The 22,503-nt window shown below is 40.0% G+C and overlaps 1 protein-coding gene across 5 annotated transcripts in view; it reads left to right on the forward strand.

The window, feature by feature from the left end:
- The window catches only part of gabbr1b (gamma-aminobutyric acid (GABA) B receptor, 1b), a 211,805-nt gene that overhangs the window by 88,580 nt on the left and 100,722 nt on the right, over positions 1-22,503 (forward strand). For 4 of the 5 annotated variants that reach the window (XM_088090062.1, XM_088090064.1, XM_088090063.1 and 1 more), the window contains one exon: positions 18,387-18,547. In XM_088090062.1, coding sequence (XP_087946188.1) covers positions 18,387-18,547 — 161 coding nt within the window. Of the gene's footprint in view, positions 1-17,491; positions 18,548-22,503 lie in introns of those variants that run through there. The other variant, XM_042506255.2, reaches the window with a different exon arrangement.

Below are 22,503 nucleotides of genomic sequence, written 5' to 3' on the forward strand. Positions count from 1 at the left end.
TAGTAAAATCTGCAGAACACAGCTCTAATTTGTGTCAGAGGAGTAAGCCGAGTGATGACATCATGTCAGGCTTTTATATAGCGTCATTGCAGCGTCTGCTGGTAAATGTGTCATGTTCACCACTGGGAGAGCTGGAAACTGCTGCTGATGGAATTTGTGTCCTGAAATATATGAACAAATGCAATTAGGTGTCAAATTGAGCAAAAGTATCTGGAGACTGCACTCCATGGTGGAGTGATAAAAGGATTACTGCACTGATGAAATGAGAAGGCTGCAGTAAACTAAGACACGACGAGGGAGGTGGGGACAGGTTTCATGTGAAACAAGGCTTTAAGCTTATTTATTTATTCTTTATTCTGCTTTATTCTCTGTTTTCCAATCTATTAATATTTCAAAAACAAACCTGTCCCATTATATAAAGAGCACAGTGGGATACACAAAATCTGGAAGAGAAATGGTGTAGAGCAAGTTGAATTTCAAATCATTTTTCTGATTTAAACTACTGTAGTTTGATACAGAGGACAGTTCATTATCCAGCAATGGTGGCATGGAATTCATTTCCAAATTTTTGAATTCTGAAATTAATACAATGTGCTTTTACAAAAAGTTAAGATTTATTTATTTACACAAGGAATAGAGTAGAACACTATATATGATATGTACTTTTGATATGAAGTGGTTTTGAGCTTTCTATTTAATTTTTCTTATGATTTAGTGGATACATTTCCAGGTACTTTATTTTTCTCAACTATTGCAGAGATAAATCATTCTGTAGAGCTGCTGTATGTGTTGGAATGTCTTTGAGTTTGTGTTGGTTGTTGTGTGTTTTATTGGTGTTGTAATGTGTTTAATCGTAATGTGAATGTTATGGATGTATATTTATGTAGTGTAGTTAATGAAATATTGTTAATGGATGTAATGGAGACCCCAGGAAGTGTAGCTCCTGCTGAATACAGAAGCTTATTGGGATATTAATGAACAAATGAACAAACAAATACATGGTGAGAACAAAGGGTGAGAGAGACCAAAGAGGACAGTAAGAGAAATGAAGAGAAAATCAACATATTGCTCCCATATTTGGTCATAGTGGCTCAGGATTAGAGTGGGTCTTCCTCCAATCGAAAGGTTGGGAGTTGAATCCCCAGCTCCTCCAGTCAACATATCAGGTGTCCTTGTACAAAATACTGAAGTAGAGTGTAAGTGCGTATGTGTAGCTTTATAAATGCAGTCATTTATAAGTTGGGTGGGAGGGATTGACTCTCATAAAGTCAGTGCAAGTCTTAAAAAAATCCTGACCAGTACATCACTATTTAATACAGAACCAGGTTGGCTGCTTCCTGCTCTTTATGCTAAGCTAGGCTAACAGTATTTTGACTCTATTGTTTGCAATTACAATATCACAATTAATTTAATTTTAAGTATTTTTCTTCCCCCACCACAAAGGAGGCAGATCTTGCATGGTGCATGGGTAAAATGTTTAAATATCAAGCTGTTAGAAATGATGCAGACATGTTTTTGTTGCCGGAGAGGAATCTGTAGCTGTTGTGTGTCTCAGGCAGAGTGGTAATTTTTAGCTCCCAGTCTCTACCAGCACATCTCTGTGCCTGCAGTGATCTTGGCAGCCTGTTGAGCCAATTGTGGTGCCCTGCAGTGATCTAGCAACCAGCGCAGCCAAACATGCTGCCCCGTGTGACCTGGCAACCAGTGCGACCAATCACAGCACCCCCAAGAATCGATTGAGGCCTTCAAGCCTCTGCTGAAGGCCCGCCTCCGTTGATGCCCGCAGTGCCATTCAGCAGCAGAATGCCTGTGGAAAAGAGGTCTCAAGACCAGATTTGCCTGTTTTTTGTCCTAATATGATGCAGATGGTGTGAAATGTTAATGAGGCTTGCGGGGTGCTTTCGGCTGCCAAAGGAGAGACGCACTGACCTCAAAATAGGACACAACTGGTCCCTTTTATTCTCTGAGCCTTCATCTTGGTTTCTTTACCAGTCATACACATCAAGTTTTTATTGTAGCATAATTCTATGACTACAGCGTTACTGTATAATGAGAATTAACAGCTCGACGTCACCACAGGTGGAAGTCTCTTTCAAAGTGCACCACATCTAGTAACATTGGTAATAAGGGAAGATGTGTTATCTGAGTAGGATTGAAACTCCATGCCCTGGATCTTTCCTTCTTATCTCATCGTCACTTTGAGCCTGTGCTTTATTTTAGAACAACCCTAAAGGCTTACTGCTGAGCCAGGGACAGAGAGCCCATGAATATCAGATGCAGCCTGCAGCTCCTGGAGTCCTATCAGGACCATTTCACAAGCAAGCACTTAAAGATCCCTCCTCTTCCATTCAGCCACACTCCTCTCTAATGGCCTCTGTTAAAAACTCTCTGCCATAACAAGCCAGCCACTTTCATTATTGTCATTAACAGCTGTCAGCCACAGCCGGCATATGTGAGGAGTGACGGTCCATCGGGAGGGTAAAAAGCACTTCCTGTCTTTGGGAAGTCGCTGTATGAAGCTAACAAAATCCTTTAATTAAGGTTTCACCTGAAGTCACCTCCCCTGCTTACAGCGACGGTTTGGTTTAATGATCGTTTTGTTGGCATGGTCTTCACATAGCTAGTCTTACCCAGAAAAGAGCTCAGAAACAAACTCGGGTACTCTGGGATCAGGTGGAAGGAAGATGAATGTCTGGTCATGGTTACTGTGCCATCTGTTTTCATAAAATACTGCCGCTGACAGTGCTTTCAGTGTACAGTCCCAAAGCCAAAAGGCACCTTTTGCGTGCACATGATACGCCCCTGGACAACATCACTCAAGAGTACGGCATGATAGAATCTGCTGCGTTGTTGTTATTATATGCCGCCTGATGGCACCTGACACATCTGCCTTATATGCAGCACTTGAGAAAGCGGCTGGATGGAGCCTGTCACTTGGGCATGATACACCACAGAATAGCGCCAGGTTCTAACGCTGGCGGTAACAATGAAATACAATAAGTGCAAGGGCAACTATAGAGTGGATGGCAGGGGCTGTGGATGGGCCCAACTAACCCCGGACTTTCATGCAGGAGTCCAGTGTTTGCTTCCCGTCTGATTGTGATGTTTTTTTTCTACACCTTACCATTTGCGTCCTTTTCCCTAATCCAACCATCCTTGCAAGCATGTGTGTGTGTTGATGTTCTGCTGTTGGTTGTCATGAGCTTTTGTTGCCTACATAACATAACCACATGCTGCATCATCCCACCATCACAGTAGCAGCATCCCTGAACATATAGAGCAGACACAGAAGGATACCTAAAACACAATATGTAGACGCCGAAGTCCACTACAACATATGTTACAACATATGACGACTTGAGATGAAAACGTGTTGTTACTGTAATATTTACTGCATGTTATCATCTCAGACCATATGTACAGGTGCGACAGTGCATGTGAGCGTACATTTTTATGTTGCACCTTTGTGTAACAGTGTAATCCTTCAATAGTGAACTTACTGATACCCCTTTTCGACCAAATGAGCTCTGGTTCTTTAACCTGTTCAGTTCAGGATTTTAGAACTTTGGTGGTTTTTAATAAACCAGCCTGTGTTTTCACTAGTTTTTATGTGAAAATATTGTAATTAAGGATGTGTAATCAACGGAAGACGTTGCACAACATTGCGGATTACACTGATAACCTGCAAACTTTTGTTGTGTTTTTCAAGATGTTTGTTTTTAACCAAAAAACAAGCATGAACCAACTATTAGTGAGACCACTGCACGTTTTTTTCTTCTGAAGAGTAATTGACTTCTCTATTGTTACCTTCTCCATCCTCTCTTTTTAATGTGTAGAATATGACATGCCCACTGATGTCATAATGGTTCGCACTTCAGGTCGAGAAAAACCTGCTATTGTTTGGTTCCAGCTGAGAACCAACCTTTTGGGTTCTGAACCAAGCTTTTAATCGTTAAAATGCTCTGAACCATGTTCTGTATATAAAGATGGATGACATGTTCTTACTTACCCCCCGCTTTGCGAAAGTGAAGATAAAATATGCGGATATAGCTGCTACCATCTTGTGGTAATATCGTCATTTGGAGTCACAGTCCAGAAAAAATCAACACAAAAATGACTGGTAGCCTAAAGACAAAATACATGATTAATATGCAAGATGCTTGCTATGATAAAATAACAACTTGATAAGATTCACGGTTTTTCTCCTGAAAGGTCTGTTTACCAAAACAAGTCCCTCAGGCTCCCAAAAACTGTCAGAACTCAGTCAGTGGGAAAAGTTACTTCAATAACACATAGAGACTCTGAGCACATTCCTTGTGGCTGCTCCTGGCTTCTTGTCAGGAACTGTTCAACAGCACCCACTGAATTGCCATTTTGTTAAATTTCAGTCATCCAGCTTGAATTTGTCATCGTGTTGGCCAATTGATTGTTGCAATGTCTTTTTCAGTTTTTTTTTAACAAGTTTAGTTAGTTATAACTGAAAAGCCTTTACGGGCTCTTATTCCTGTGCGATGACAACCTGTACAACTTTCAATTTCATTCACACTTTTCACCTTTTTTGAGACTTTTTTCTGTCACAGCGAGCTATGCAGACAGATGATACTGTCTTTATTATTCCTGCCTATGGTGCTCTTATTGGTCAGCTGATCCTCCAACCATCAATGAGCACGGTACCAGACCTGTCTCAATCACAAAAAGTTTGGAGATGTCCGTTTATTGAGACACAGAACCAAGTTACTCCTCAGCCTTAGGGGCTGCGCAGCTCTGCTGCTGCTCCCTCTTGCTGTTGCCAATGTTTTATTTGGGCTCAGGCACTTTGTGCTGAGTTGGGCTGAACAACTTGTTGTTTTGGAAGAGATTTTTTTTCTGCTGTGCAATCACATTTTGAGAGGCTTGGGATGCATGAAAAGTTCTTTAGTGACTGGACTCTACAGTGCCCCAAAATGGATCTTTTCTCTCATCCCTAAGAGCATATACATTCTTATTTCACTCAACAGGAACACCCCCATCTTTCATTTCATGTTTTAGTTTTCATTTTACAAACTCATGGTATAGTGCAAATTTGCTCTGATAACCATGAAATTTGATATATGCATTTCTCTCACCAGTCCATTTTGAAATGGATTTGTTTCATTGAGGTTTGATTTGAGTTTTACAATTTTAAGACCTTAAAGATAAAAAAAAGGTGGTTCAGGCATCCGATCAGGATGCCCCCTATTAGAGGATCAGGATACCTTCTGTTAGAGGTTTTTCGGACATGTTAGACTGACAGGAGGCCCCTGGGTAGACCCAGAACTCAAGCCACTGACAAACTGAGCTATTCTGACCAGAAAAAAAACAGCTATTGAATCATGAAAACCTGCTCCTTCCCCAGTAAAAACTCCCCTGCTGACCCAAATGCTGTCGGACCGGTCTCTAGCTGTCAGCTCTGTTCTCCCAGCAGTTTTTCTCCCTTTTTTTCTGCTGTTATCAACATGGATGACATTGAGCTCTAGAGCTCTGCTGAAAGCTGCATGCCAGTTTGGCTACATGCAGCCAACCCTGACGGGACTGAGTTTTGACAGAGAGCAGGAAGAGATTGTTCCTCTTTGCATGAAACACAAACAACGAGAGCCAGGCCTGTTTGCATTGCAATTTCATCACATCAACCTCATTTAAATCAGTTAAGTTGGGGGAGAAATGGATCAGTGTCACTGACTGATTAATGAGTGGAGGAGGGAGATAGACATGGAATATTTTCCTGATAGTGATGTCTAAGTTGTAGCTGTAGAGATATTACAATTGGTCAGATTGACAAATCCTGCAATACCTTATTAACAAACCTTCATTGCCTTCCAAAATGGCCAAATAACCTTGACCTATGACCAATGACAACTATAAAAAAACAGACTGCTTTAAATGAAAGTAATTCAATACATATCGAGCCTTCAATTAAGAATATTTTTGGATAATTGAGTTTCACAATCAAAATAAGGTTTATGGCCAAACAGGTTTTCACTTACAAGGAATTTGCCTTGGTATCAGGTGCATCCTGGACTCCACGCTCTCCCTCTACCCTCCCAGCCCCCAGACTCTGCTCATCACTCTCTGATACTGTAGCAGAGACCTTCCTGTCTGGACCACTACAAAGGACTCCTTTCAGGGTGTCCAACAAGGTCCTGGACAGGCTCCAGTATGCGCACAACTCAGCTTTCAGGGTTCTCACCCATACCAAGCCCTGGCAGCACATCACCCTACCCTCATTCAACTTCACTCAAATCAAATCAAATTCAAATCAAATCCTGCATCCAATACAAACTCCTCCTCCTTACCTACAAGCCCCTTCATGCCCTAGCCCCCCCAGTACCTGTCTGACTACCTCCAGACCCTATATAATCTTTGGTCCTCGGACACAGGAATGTTCTTCACCTACCACACCAGCCTGTAAACCTTTGGTGACAGAGCATTCAGTGTGGCAGCCTCCACCCTCTAGAACACCTCACCTGACAGATTCACAAAGCCCTATCTCTGGACATTTATAAAAAACTGCATTTGATCACTGAGGCTTATGCTCGCTCATCTCCAACAATCATTGCTATTATTATTTATGTTTCTGATTGTTCTTTATTTCATTTTCATTTTGTTTACTTAGATGTTTATTTTTGTTTCTTAATTCTGTAAAGTGGCTTTGGGTACATTGAAAGGGGCTATATAAATCCAAGTTATTATTTTTATACAGTAGATTTATATAGTGTCTGGAAAAATATAGAAATGTAAAACTTGGTTAGAGAGAAGAGAGGGGAGATGTGAAGCAACAAGGAGAAGACAGCAGAGGCAGAACAAAGAAAGGTATAACGGAGACAGGGAAAAATATGAACCATTGCAGCTGCTCTCTGTTTGATTCCACTGTTTTACTTAAAAAACTGGACCTTATAGTCTTTTTATTTATATATTTTTTTGTATTTTTATAATTTTAGTTTATTTTTTACCATTATTATAAATGCCCTTATAGTTAGTTTCATTTGGTTTTGAACTACTCATTAGGTAAAAGAGACTATATTGTCAAATAAATCCTTATGTCAATTCAGTTCAAGTCAAGTCAGTATTATTTATAAAGCCCATTATCAGAAATCACAATTTGCCTCAGAGGGCTTTACAACATACGACATCCCCTCACATTGACTAAGGGAAAGTTCCCCCGAAAAAACCCTATAATAGGGGGAGGATGAATGGTAGAACCCTCAGAAAGAGCAACTGAGGAGGGATCCCTCTTCCAGGATGAACAGACAAAGCAATAGATGTCGTAAAGAATAAGAAAATGACAGTTTATGAAAATTATACATACGAGAGAGAGGAAGAGAGAGAGAAAGAGAGAGAGGAAGAGAGAGGGACACACAAAGATAGTAATAAACACAAAACCAACAAATGCAATCCATGACAGCATTCAACACTACATGCAAACACTGCAGCCCATGCTTGTGGCATTAACAGTTATATGTTTATTTATAGTGGAGGCATGACTAATAATAATGGCAGTAGTAGTTGGTGTCAAGTGGGATCACAGCATCAGTGCAACCATGACCCACTATCCAGGCAGAGCCACAGACAGGACCACAGCATCAGTGCAAGCACGACACAGGCGCAGCCACAAGATGCTAAACAGATTGATGAATATATAAATAAGGTTAGATTACCAAGTGGGCAAAGTGAGCCACTGCTCAGGGGCCACTCACCTGTTGGTTTTCTGTGGTGCAAAAACTTTGTCATCTAATTAACTACTAAAAAGAGGGAGGACCCTAAGGCAGCTCCTGCAAATTTACCCAATCTACTGAACCTTTCTCCTAGGTGGCAGTGAGGGGATGGCGCACCTATAGAGACACTGTGGAGACCAGGTTCACATCCTGGCTCCTGTATCCTGTAAGTGGATAGGTTTAGGTTGCTTAAACTTAGAAAGGTCTTGGGTTTATCAGGAGTGGGGAAAGATTGTGGTCTTGGTTCAGTATTGAAAAATACCTCTTTTCTCTCAATTCAAGTCAGACTTTTCTGTTTCTGTAAGTGCCCAATAACAAAGGCGAATGTTTTGCAGATGTGCCCAGTATGAATATTTTACAACTTTTCAGACACATTCTTTAAGAAAGTCCTAACAACTCTGTCATCAGACAAACGTTGGAATTAGTCAAATCTGCAAATGCCAGATTACATTCAATTTCACTACAATATCTGCTCATGACTACCACAGAATGTTTATTCTTTTCACCTTTACAGACAGGACAGCTGTAGAAAGACAGGTATTCAGGGGCATAAAGGGCCGATGACTTGCAGCAAAGGGTAACTGGTTGGAATGGAACCCCAGCTGCTGCAAAGGTCCATTACAGATTTGCACAAAACTTAAGCGATATTTTCAAAATGTCGATAAAACACAATTGCGAGATGACTGTGTTTCCACTGAGTAATGTTATGCAACATCTCCTCTGCCGATAATATTCCAAGAGGCATTGTGATGAATGTTCAAAACATTAGCAGATGTATTTTTAACCGTCATTATTTCCAATCAAAGGCCAGTAGGTGTGTTAGGTGAGTGACAATAGAAAGGTGAGCCCCTTTTAAGTGGGAGCATCCATGCATGAGGGATTTCTGGGAAGCAATAGTCCACAATTTCACAGAGGAATTCTGGATTCAAAACTTCTGGATGATCCGCTCAACCGAGTTATGAGATTGTCCTCTTTTCTGCAGCCACAATCGCGCCCACATTCTCCTCTTCAGACTTTTTTTCTGACACACATAAATACCACTTAAACAAGGGTTTTAATTGTTAGCTTACCACAACAGTGGTGAAGATGGATGACACACACCAAGGATGTTTTGTTCGTGTGTATTGACATCCTTTGACTTGCATCATAGCTGTGATTTCACTGGGTGATGTAGTCAAACAGTCTGCATACATCAATCTTGATGTTATACCCAAGTTTATTAAGATGGATTTGTTGTATTAAGGTTACTATAGTTTAAGAATCTGAAAGTAATTTTGAATGCTTTTGAAGTTTTATGTTGGAGTTAAGTTAAAGGATGAAATTTATATCTGTAAACATGTATGTCATTTAATGTCTGGGCACTTATTTACAAGCTTTGAAGAGCTTATCAGGGTGTCCCATTTCACACATCTTATTTTACTTGAAATCGTGTTTGTATCTTTATTTTTATCGACTCTGTGAATAAACTGTGAATGAATGAATGAATGAAAGATCCATGTTGCAGAATGTAGCTGCACTAAACTTATAAGATTGCAAAAAATCTCACAGTCTGCAGGAGGCTCACGCTCCTGGATGTCTGGGGTCTGTGCAGCTCCTTCAGCTCTCTCTGCTGCCTTTCTTTTGCTGTTTGAGTGGCTCCTCAGTTCTGCTTCAATTAGGTGGTTTAAGCACTTATTTTGAAAGTGGTGGGGCATTCTGGGACATGTAGTGTCTGCTACAGTGGCCATTTTGTGATGTTACTGCCAGTCCTGTATGGGAACGTAGCCCCCCTCAGCTACCACAAATGAAGTGACATCCAGCAGATCGGAGCAGAGAAGTGTTCAGGATAAGGGATGCTGGCCAGCTTCAGGTGCTCTGTGCATGATGTGCACAGGTAACATATGATGGGGCTAAATACAGCTGCACAGCTCACTTTAGCTGTATATGAACAAATCATGACTTGTACAGTTTATAGTACATAATTGACTTGAAGAAAGGGAACCGAATTAGACGAGTGAACTCTTCTAAGCTCTTTAAAGGTATTCATTGAACACCAGCAGCTCTGCTTTTACCCACTTCATCATGAGTGCTCCATCTTACAAAATTAGAATATTATTTATGAAGCCAGAATCACTTATTAGCTCTGCTCAAAGTGTTACTCAAATTTACTGAGGGGGCAGAAACTCAGAATGGATAAGGAGGCGTAATAGCACCATGTCGTCCTGCCAGTTTCATGTCCATGGAAACTGGTTTAACAAGTTGTGTGTGCTGAGCTGTCTGCTCTGAAGTCACAGCAAATGACAGCACGGTTTGTTGATAGAAATGAGCCAGAGCTGAGGGATGTGGGAGGCACGGATACACGCCTCCCTCCTCTAGTAGCATGGATAATCCCAGTGAGATGGCGAAATAGATAGGAGGAGGCACGGAGATACATATCAACCCACCCGAGAAAATGAGAGTCAGTCAGGTAAAGAGCTGTGCCTAGAAACCGAAATAGGATGGAGCAGAGAGAGATAGACATCACGCTGCAGCGCCACATACACCACGAGAGCAGCAGACAAGAAAGAACCAAAATAAATGAGAATGAAGCGAGAGGGATCGGTGTCAGCCCGTCACTGTGCTGATACATTATTAAAGATACACACACACACACACACACACACACACACACACACACGCACACACACACACACACTCAGGGACAAAATGGAAGGCATCACCACTCTCAGGAGGAGTCAGTAATGAAGAAATGTGTAAATGTGGGAGTGTGTGGGGGAGCGGCAGAGCATGATTCACTGTGGCTCAATAAGATCTCTCTGCTAAATTAAAAGATTGTATTGACATTGTGAAGTCAACAATAAAGGAACTGAATAGATAAAAATATGAAAAAAAGCTGATTTGTGCCAACAAATGCATAGAAACCTAACCACAGCTGTTATCTGCTGACTGTGGAATCAGCTTTTTCATTTGAGAATGTCCCACATTTCTGCAAACAGATTAGTAGCATACGTCATAATGTGAATGAATAAGCTGAACAGTGTTTGGAAAATGACTTAGTGGATGTAATATATTTAAACTACGGCTGTCAAATGATTTATTTTTGTAATGGCTGAATTTCAATAGTGAATCGTTAATTGTCACATTTTTTATTGCATGTTTGGAAGTTCCATTATTTTGCATTTCAATGTGCATATTGACAATTTAAAGCAATTCTTTCCAGATTGTCCTGATTGGGAATCAAATGACAGCATTATCACAGGAGTTCCAGTTTAATTGCGCTCTCTGATTCACACAGCTCCTGTATGTGTGAAGCTGTTGTTCCACCCGAGACAGTAATACATATGACTAGTTCTAGTCACAACATGCAAACCTGAGGATGCCCCTCACACCAGAGTCTTCCACCATGACTGATCTGCAGTCAGTTTAGCTTTTTACAGCGCTTTAGTTAACTTTAGATTCATCCACAGCTCTGTGGAGATTCTTTGGCAATGCGATTACCTGCAGACATCAGTCTGATTAGTTGCACCTGTGTGCTCAGCTCGTAGGTGGGAACAATCTCAGGACTGTTTAGGGACCCCAGTATGCAGAAATATTCAAATACAAATAGGCAAAAACAACACATTTATACTGCATGCAACAATCTGCATGGGACCAGAATAACATCATTGCCAGAGCGTGACTGAGAGCTGGCATCAAGGAGGCTAAGAGGAGACACCAGCAGAGACTGGAGAGAGACCTTAACAGCAACAGCACTAGATATGTGGCAGGCAATTCAAAATGTCACAGGCTACGAAAGCAGGAGTTCTCCCATCATATGTGAGACCACGCTGCCGGACGTGCTGAACACATTTTACGCTTGTTTTGACCTTCTTAATAAGGACTCAGCTGTGAAAGTCTACTCCAGAGGACCGGCCACTCTCAGTGGCTACAGCAGATGTGAGAAAACTCCTGATGAGAATGAATATAAACAAGTCCACAGGACCAGACAACATTCCAGGACAAGTACTAAAAACTTGTGCTGATCAGCTTGTTAATGTTATAACTGACATTATTAACATCTATCTCTCACAAACGACTGTTCCCTCCTGCCTCAAGACAACCATCATCGTTCCTGTATCCAAAAAGGCTGCTGTGTCTAGTCTTAATGACTACCGCCCTGTGGCTCTTACCCCCATCCTGATGAAGTGTTTTGAGAAACTGGTTCTCCAGCACATCAAAGACAACATCCCTGCCAATCTGCACCCCCACCAGTATGCTTTCAGAGCCAACAGATCCACAGAGGACGCCATATCTGCTGCTCTTCACTCAGTCTTCACTCACCTGGAGAATCAGAACAGCTACATCAGGATGCTGTTTCTTGACTTCACTCAGCATTCAACACAATCTCTCCCATGAAACTTAACACTCTGGGCTTCAGTACAACACTCTGCAACTGGATACTGGACTTCCTTACATGCAGACCCTAGAGGGTTAGGATTGGCAGTCTCACCTCCTTTACATTAGTGCTCAACACTGGAGCCCCCCAGGGCTGTGTGCTCAGCCCCCTCATGTTCACACTGTACATCCATGACCTCATTCCTAGACATCACGAGAACTCTATTGTTAAGTATGCGGACGGCACCACCATCATCAGCTGTATTACAAACAACGATGAGAGTTCATACCGGGAGGAAATCAACAATCTTGTAGAGTGGTGCACAGAGAACAACCTACTGCTCAATGTCAGTAAAACCAAGGAGCTGATTTTAGAAAGAAGGCAAAGACATACAATCCTGTCTACATCAGTGGCGCTGATGTGGAGCAGGTGAACAGCTATAGGTTCCTTTACTATTAATTACTACTTCTAAATAATTACTATCACTGAGAACCTATTATGGTCATCGCGCATCACCACCCAGGTTAGAAAAGACAGAAAAAGCTCTACTTTTTACGTAAACTTAGGAGGGCTTAATTCCAGAGCAAGATCCTGGTTAACTTTTACAGAGGAGCAATAGAAAGCATACAGACTGGAAACATCTCAAACTGACATGGTTCGTGCACAGCCCGGGATAGGAAGGCTCTACAGCGGGTGATAAAAACTGCCCAGAACATCACTGGTTCCCATCTACAGATCATCAGTGACCTCGCTGAAGTGAGGTGTCTGCACAGAGCCCAAAGGATACTGAAAGACAGCCACCACCTCAGTAACAGTCTGTTCACCCTGCTGCCATCTGGAAAAAGATTCAGAAGTATCTGCTGCAGAACCAACAGACTACAGAGCAGCTTATTTCCCCAGGCTGTGAGACTCCTCAACTCCTCCTTTCTACACCAAAAGATTTTGCAGGATTTAAAATCAACTTTAATTTCATTTTTTCTTAAACCACATTTAAGAAAATGCCAATACAGTTACCCTGTACCTTGTACCTTGTAAAGTGAGCATGTCTGTAAAGGGGAGACTCATGAGCACCAAGAGATTATTCAGATATCTTGAGGTCAGAGGTCAAGGTTCCTCAGGGAAATGGTCATGCAGTTTTTCCTTGTCAAAATTTAGCCTAACTTTGGAGCATTATTTAGTCACCTTCCTGACAAGATAGTTTCCTGTGTTACCAGTATCATCACTCTCGCTTTTAAATCTCAGCCCAGTACAGCCTCTGAAAGACAGGAATGTTAGCCAGGGTCGCCCTTGATTAATGCGATTAAAAACATTTACATGTAATTTACAAACTTTAATCACATCTTGATTTACGTGTTTAGGCTTACAGACTTGATTAAAACTCATGTTAGTTATTAAAGCAGATATAAGGATTTTTTTCTCTCTTTTTTTAGCACATTCACCTTGGAAACTGTTGTGACAAATAATACACATACTAATCATAATACTTCATGTAGTCACACAAAAGAACTAATAATACTAACACTAAAAATATTAATACCAGTAGATGAAGATGCATGCGTTGGGAGAACTGGACCTGTAATTTTTTTTGTTTCATCTGATAGCCTCACCAATTCTGGGTACTCCAAAATATTGGTATCAGCCTTAAAAAATACAAATTCTGTAAACAATATATTGCCTATAATATATTTTTAAATAGTTAGATTACATTAATAAAATAATTTGATGGTCTTACATAGCTGTCTGCTGCTTGGCAGCCATCTGACCTTGATGTCACGCCATGTACCTTCCCTTCCCCTCATCCTCCTGATGAGAAACTCAACTCATATGCTGGTACATGTGATCTGAACTATGTCATACATGTGAAATATACAAATGTAGCATATCTATGGTGAGCATACACAAATAATGCAAACATTTTGTTCTGGCGACTAGGCTGAAGGGCAACAGGTTGGATACACAGTGCGAGTAGAGGGAGATTAATAGACATTTTTCACAGCACACATTTAGACCTGTCACTGCAGGGAAAGTTAACGATGACTCAGTTCCTTCATTAAGCCATGTCAGTGCGCATGTATGATACCAGAACCTTTGAGCTAGATCACCTAAATGGAATGTGGTCAACTTTTAGGTTATCTAATAGGCTTGGGCAGTATCACAGTATTTCAGTATACCAGGGTATTTACAAATCCTGAAGGTATGCTTTTTAACTGTCATAAATACAGGCTCTCCTCTTTCTATTTAACTCATTGTATGTAGTGCACAGCATGCACCAGAGCTCAGTCTCCACTCTCTACTGGTGAACAGGCAGCTGATCTGAAAGACACAGCAACACCTAGTGCTAGAGGGAGAAGTTATAGGACTGTAAGCAGCCAGCGGGCAGCAGGCAGAGAGAGCATGGGTAATAACGGCATGTTTTTTACATCTAACCGGAGCCATGATTGTTAGAACAGTGGATTTACCAACTAGAGTACTAACAAGAGTAACCAAGATGGTTTGGTTGAGTTTTATTTTGTTTCTGTCGAGTTTGAATGATGTGTGTTTTATGATGAGTTAAAGGACCTTTTTGCAATTACCAGCCACCCAGTCCAACTGAATGGGGGCAGTAGTCTACCCTTTAAATGACCTATTTGTATTTGTATCAAAGTTTCCTAACTTTTATTCTTGCCTTATCTCATAACAGTTATGCCAGGTGGTTACAATAAGGTGAACTGGTCAACCTTACACAGTCATCAGTCATAAATAAAGGCAACTTATAACTGACAGCAGAGCAAGAATACAGCTGGTCAGAATAAGGCTGCTGTGTTTTGATCTTCATGTGTGACGTTTGTGTAGCGTTTACTTTATAGCTCACTGAGCTCAGTTTTAGCAACACCACAGTGACACGAAAACAGTCACATCACGCCATCTGAAAAGTTTATGGTGAACTGTCAGCCCACAGTTTGTTTTGTCATTAGTTACACTAAAGATAGGTTTCATCAAATAGTCAACGTTAGATGTTACTTACCAGTCTAAAAGAAATGTTTCAAGTTCAGCATCAAACCACATGTTTTTACTCTCCAAAAGCTGTTTCCAGTTTTAAAAAGCCACACCAGTATTTACTCTAGTTTTGCTTCTTCTTACATCGCTTCTTCTCTTTGCTGCGGAGCATTGCTTCTCTCCAGGAGCTGCTTGTGATGGGGAGAATGGCCGTTTTCCTGGAGCTTCTGCCTTTGCTGTGTTTCTCACACACTAACTAACTAATTCACTTCATCGTAGGTTTTATACTGTATCCAGCTCTACTACAGTGACTCACTAGAGGCTGCAGTGACTCACTATGGCCTCCCAGGCCAGGGTGTATCATTACAGAAGGGACAGCCCTTCCCTTGCTGCTTAGCAGTGGATTTCTAGCAGTGCATGGCAATCCATAGGCTTCTTTGGACATAATGTCAAAGGGGTTACTTCACACTGTTGATAGGGATAGTTCATTCTTTGAATTTTGAAACTAAAATTATGTCCAGATCTTGCAAAATGCACCTTTAACAAGAAAAATTAAGCCCTGTCAGTCTTCTGTGACTGAGAGGAAGTTGAATTCAAAAGGTGTGCAGTTGTATTTCTCTGTTTAATAAGGAAAATATGTGTGAGAATATGGGGTGGCTGTTAGTGTTGGGCACTTATACCTTCATATATCGAATATGAAATTTTACATGCTGCTGCTGCTGTGAAAAAGCTGTACTTTTTGCATTTGGTCCCTGTAGACTGTTAATCTGACCCTGGTCCCTGTGTGATTGAATAAAATGAATCAGTGAGATTCAGTGTAAATCTCTAGCCTCCCATTATGGTTTAATTAGGCTTTTCCATGCTGGCAAAAAATACAGTTGGTCCAGAAGAATTGTAATTGCAGTTGTTTAAATTGTGAATGTGAAATAATATTAACAGAGTAATGCATGAACCTATAGGCAAGGGAAGTGTGTGTGCAACTTAAACCAAAAGTCCACAATCTGATTTATATATAAAAAATCTAGGAAATCCATTGCTTTGAAAAATGTAAGTACCTAAAACGATTTGTCTCAATTTATGTTTACTTTATACCTGAGGGTTATGTTTACTTAAAATTTAGTTATATTTACTTAACATTATGAAGTTGTTGCAACTTAAAAATGACAAGTTTGATTAAATCAATCTTTTTAAGTTTCAGCAACTTCAGTAAACCAAGTGTACTGTGCCTTATATTTGTGTTCTGCTGATCGCAAACTACACTGTAAAACCGTACAAGTAGATCTTACTTAAAATAATCTTGGAAACTGATTGCCTTGAGAAAGTGAAATAGATATAATTTAAGACTAAAATAATATTAATCTTGATTTAAGTGTTTACTTGAAATGTAGCCGTGTTTACTAAATTTGTGAAATTGTTGCAAATTAAAAATGACAGGAAAAATTACATTATTCTTTCTAAGTTTTAGCAACTTTAGTAGACCAAGTTAGTCTGACTTAACCAGAACATGACGAAGAGGATTTAGCCAATGATGCAGTTAGGAGATCTGTGAGTTCTGATTTGTTAACATGTTTAAGAAAATACTATTATGATTATGTAGTTTGTAGCAAGTAGAATACAGATTTATAGCTCAATGAACTTGGTTTACTGAAGTCACTAAAACTTAGGATTGGTTTGATTAAACTTGTCATTTTAAAACGTTCATTTTTGCAACAACTTCACAAAATTGAGAAAAGATAACTAAATTTTAAGTAAACTAACAATTAGATATGAAGTTCGGATAATTTAAGATTAATAGTTAAATTTACTTACAGTTTTCAAGGCAATCAGTTTCCAAGATGATTTCAAGTTAGATCAACTTGCCATATTTTACAGTGTAGTCAGTCATATTTGTATGTAACTTCATCATTGGCTAACTCCTCTTTGTCATCAACAAGTTAAATCAGACTTATTTGGATTACTGAAGTTTCTATCACTTAGAAAGAGCAAGCTAATATCATGTCATTTTTATTTTGCAAAATTAAACAAATACAACTATTTAAATAAATGTAACAATTACATATAAAGTAAACAGAAATTAAGATTGGAAGTTATTATGATCTAGTTAAATTAGGATTAATAGTTATAGTCATTCTTAGGGCGCAATCAATCAATTTGTCGGATTTTGCAATGCAAGGTCAGTTACTTTGACTCCTAATTCCCATTTGTCCGTGTGGGATGGTGGTGTAGAGGAGGATGGAGAGACGGCAGTAAGGGTAGGGGGAGAGGGGAGAGGAGAGAGGGAGGCTTGTTGTCGGAGGAGCGGGGGGAGGAAAGATAAATGAGCGGGGCCGTGTTAAGGGATTGCAAATTCAAAGTGGTTTGTGAAAGAGAGAGACCGAACATCCCTCCTCCCTCCTCGCTTCCCCCCCTCTCTCTCTCTCTCTTTCTCTCTCACACACGCTGCTGCAGTCCGACACAATCTCGCGCATAAACCTGCAAGCTCACACCGCTCCCGTCACTCTCCAGAGGGGCTGACCGCATTCCAGCAACGACTGTTTCATCTTCACATCGACCTTGCGTCCTAATTCTCTCCTCGTAGACTCCGCTGGATGACTGCAGGCGGATATTTGTCGTTTTTTGCGGTGTTCTCCTGCAGCCTGCATTGAGCGTTATAGCGAGCCTTTCGACGGGAGAGCTGTTAGTATGTAGGCGGGTTGATGAGGAAGGGCAGATAAATGACGCGAGGATCCGGACACAGTGGAACTCTGTAGATTTTCCATCAGGAGAAAAAGGGACGATCAGTTTTCAGCGTGAGAACATCACGGAGCCTCCGCAAGTTTAGTTTCAGCACCTTGGGACAGCGGCACGAACTAAAAGCCTGATTTAATCCCAAATCTCGCCTTGATTTTCAAGTTAGGCTGCAAACAGCAACTCCTATCTGTGTTTGTCACTAAACTTATTTTCTGCTCTTTATTGATTGCATTAAGTAAATTGCACGAGGATCAGTTGCATGATAGAGAGGAGATCGTCTCCACAGTGCTGTTTAGTTGGAGAATTCTTTTGTAATAATTGATTCTGTTTTTGCTACAAAAGAAACAGTCAAACTAGAACTGAGCTCTAAATTCTAAATACGCTCTGATCTCTGAGGAGCATCAGCAGCACATGGGACTTGATTCGTCTTGACCCACGCACAGTCACCCGTGCACACTCACCGTGTCAGTGACCGAGCCTTCAGCATCCAAGAGAGATGTCTCGGCTCTGCCAAAGCCTCCTCCGAAGGTCCGTCCTCCGCTCCTCTCTGACTCTCACCCTCACTGTGCTCCTCTCCTGCTCCTGCCCGGCTCTAGGCAAGAAGAAGCTCTACATCGGAGCCCTGTTTCCCATGAGTGGAGGCTGGCCCGGAGGACAAGCCTGCCTCCCCGCCGCTCAGATGGCTCTGGACCTGGTGAATAAGAGGACCGACATCCTGCCGGACTACGAGCTAGAGCTGATCTACTATGACAGCATGGTGAGTGCCTTCCACACTGAGAGCTACTACACAGTCTTTGTCACTCACGGTATACATTCAGCTCTCTCCATCTTTGACTGCATTGTATGTTGATCAGAATCAGAATTGGCTGGATTTGTCACACGTGGCTGCACGAGGTGAAGCAGTTATTCAACTACACAACACAACACAAGGGAAGACACTAGTTTCCTGTAGATTATGCAACGTTCATACAATCATCAGCATCAACCGTTCAATACATGTCTGTATAAACTAACGGCAGCGGTTACATGAGCAGTCATGATCTTTTGGGTTGTGCAAATGAAAACATTCAAATAAGGCACCTGTTGTATGTTGAAAAAATATTTTTTTCTATGGTTACCAAATCAATCTATATTCTTTATGGATCAGTTAAAACCATTAACCCTTTGGGAAGAAGGCAATAATAAACTTGGGAAATGACCCAAAATTAGTGAGAAATTATTTTTAAAAAGTACAAGAAAATAAGGTCAATGAGAAAATGACCTGAAAAAGTATTTAAAATAATAACAATTCTGCAACAAGAATTTAATTATATATTTATGATCATTATAGTATACTTTTCTGGGTATTTTCCCCAGCTTTTTGTATTATATGTATATTTCTGTTTCAATCATTTATTATCTAATCATTTATTATACAATTTAATCCATCAATTATTTAATTCATTTTTTATATACAATTCTCTACATTTCTTACCAGGTTCACATTGCCTTTTTCTCCATACTTTCATAAGAAACCAAACCAATGTACTTAAGATTCAAAGGTTTAAACACTTACAGGACTACTTAAAGGAATCTGAACGCAGCACAAGAAAAGTGATGTCAGTCCCGATTTCAAAGGGTAAATACAAACAACCTCTGGGTTGCCAGGTTGTGTAAACTCCCTTCTACTGGTTAGATCATTTGACCAGTAAAGTCCCGTAAAGTGCTGCAGACAGTTTTGGCCCAAATTCATGCATTAACAAGTTAATAACACACAGCTGCAGACGTCTTATTAAAACCCGTCATTAAAGAGTAACTATCGTTTATAACAGACTTGAAGGCTAATTAGAAAGTGAGACCCACATGCAATTGTTAATGAATTATCAACATTTATAATACATTCAGTAGCTGATTTAAGGAGGGACAAGGAGGGCGTTGTAGAAAATGATTACATGTGAAAGTATTTAGATGTAATGTTCATTAGTATGCTATGTCCCTTTTAAATAAACATTACATACACAAATTAGACTCACTGACTCCAGGGTGTCTGAATGTTAAGACCAGATGTTTAGAACACAATGATGTCATTTTTGAAGTGTGCCGTCTGTCCTGTTATTCACTAGGTTCAGAGTGAAGGACTCGGAGATCCTCAAAAATTTCCAAACTGACCAAACATGTGAAGTGAATCATACATCTTCATACAATTATTCATGACTTCATTGACATACTTTCATGTACACAACAAGACAGGGGATAAAGGCGGACAAGTTCCCGTGTTAACAAAATAACGAAACACCCAGACCTGTAACCGATAAATTACTGAGAATGGTTCAATTTCACTGACGGTTTCTCTTTGAACCAGAGCAGCATTTGAAGCAGCACTTTGGCCAACGAGGAAACTCTCAGGCTAACTGCACACTTTAAATCATCTCATGTGATGCTACTCAGCCAATCAAATCTATGCCTTCTGATAAGCACTGAGTGAGATACACACACAGGGGAGAGACTCGATATGAGAGACAACATTCAAGGAAATAAGAGAGTCAGAGAAAATTTATTTCACATGGTGTGTTCTGAAGAAAGAAGAGTAGACAGTGAAAACAAACACAAGAGGAGACAAAGCACAGAGCATTTTGGAGCAAACAAAGCCACTCAAAGTGGAACTGAGGGCAAAAAAACTACAATATAGTATATGGCACTGAATCAATGACTTTGTTAGAAGCTGAAAGTCAACTGTTAGAATATTACTTGAGCAGAAGTCTTCAAGCATCTGATATTCACCATACTCAAGTATCAAAAGTAATTGTATTATATTAAATACACTAAAGTATTGAAAGTAAAAGTGCAAGTAAATGCTGGAAATAAATAAGCAAGCAGTTTGCATTCTGAGAATGATTTAATTTCCTTTCATTTATTAGGATTCTGATTATTGATCATGACATTATGTCTGTAACATGCACACCATCTTAAAAATGGAGCCTATAATACAGTTACAGAAAAACAAGGTCTTTTTTTCTCACAACTAAAAGAACTCAGATCCAGTTTTTCCTTCCCTCCCATTCCTTCATTTGTCTGTCCCTATTTTGTAGTAAGTAACTGAAATGCTCAGGGGAAATGTAATAGACTTAAAGTGAAAGTTGAAAGAAATATAAAAGCTCAAGTAATGTACAAAGCCTCCCAAAATACATGAGTACTATACTAAATTATTATTACTTTGTTTTATTACACCACTGGTAGGGTCCACAAAGTAAAGGATCACACCTGCAGATTAGACTTTGGCAACCTGGCAACCCAACATATGTCCTTTTTTATTGATAATTGCCTTCTTTCATATATTTAAATGAAGCTAAGCTAATTTGCTCAGATTTTAAAGGGTCAATGATCCATAACTGATCTCAAAGAAATTAGTGATTTATTTACAACCGATGAAACAATTAGTTACAACAAAAGGTACAGAAAGAGCTAACCTTAGAACTTTTGTGAAAATGACATCGTTGGCTAGCTTGCATTCTGTGAGCTGAGAGCATGCAGTAGACTGCACCTCCTCATGAACTCATCATATTCATATCAGCCTGTGTGACTGCAGCTGTTTTATTTATATCTCCGCACTGTGATTACATTTGCACATCATGTTGGGCCATCATTAGGATAATTGGCAGTCCTCTGTGTATTGTATGCTTTTAAAACAGCATTCAGGTCATAAAATGGGTCGCAGCCCCAGAGAAATGTTCTACCTGCTGTATAGTGGCATAACAACTGCATGTGTGTGTGCTTGTTTAAGATTGTCGTTATACAGCCTCCACACATTCCTATAGTACCACGCTCTCTGCCAATGGCTTCCTGCCTGCTCACCCTAGAAACTTTCCTGTTCATCTATTTCTGTTGTCAAAACTAGATGTTCACGCAAAAACAGTTAGAAATAATAAATACATTGAAGTAGAAGAGTCCAGAAATAATAATCATAATAATACAATGTATTTATGTAGCGCCTTTCAAGGATTCAAGGTCGCTTTACAAAAATAGAAAAGGGTGGGGGCACCGCTAAAATAAAAAGCAAAAGCCAAACAGTGACCAAATGTTTTAAGTGACTTCACGTAATCCAAGTCCTCAGGCTCAGACATTACATTTACTCTCAAAAACTCAAAGAACACTGTCATACATGTGATTTTCTCCTGTTCACTTTATCCAAATTCTGCAAAACAAATCACTACCTCAAACACCAAATGGCACTTTCCAGTATTAACAAAAATAGAAAAGAAAAAGATAAGCAAGTAGTGGAATAAAAAAAAGCCCAAGGTAACAGAAAAAGAGTCATGAATCTATGGAGTATCCTATGGAGTTCATCACTATTGTGTTATCAGACGCCAAGTGGATTTGAATTTCTCTGGATGTCCTTGCGATGAAAACTTGATTTTATTTCCTGTTTTAGAAAAAACACTCGATTCCTCAACCATATAGAGGGCTTTTAGGGGTTCGATGACTTCTTTTCCTTTAATATTCGCCTTCATGCCAAAAGAATTTTGAAAGCAATTATGTGTTTGTTTTTATGCCTCCACACCGGCAAGCATAATATTTTTGGGTTCTCCATCTGTATGTAAGCCCATTCTTGTGAAAGTGATATCTCAAGAATGCATTCAGAGAATTTCTTAATATTTAGAGCAGAGACTCACTTGGACTCAAGGTTAGACTGATTAGAATCTGGTGGTCAAAGGTTAAAGGTCAAAGTCACAATGA

This window comes from Plectropomus leopardus, chromosome 17 (assembly GCF_026936395.1).
Source record: "Plectropomus leopardus strain MGB_pleo_1.0 chromosome 17, ASM2693639v1, whole genome shotgun sequence".
Taxonomy (NCBI): Eukaryota; Metazoa; Chordata; class Actinopteri; order Perciformes; family Serranidae; genus Plectropomus; species Plectropomus leopardus.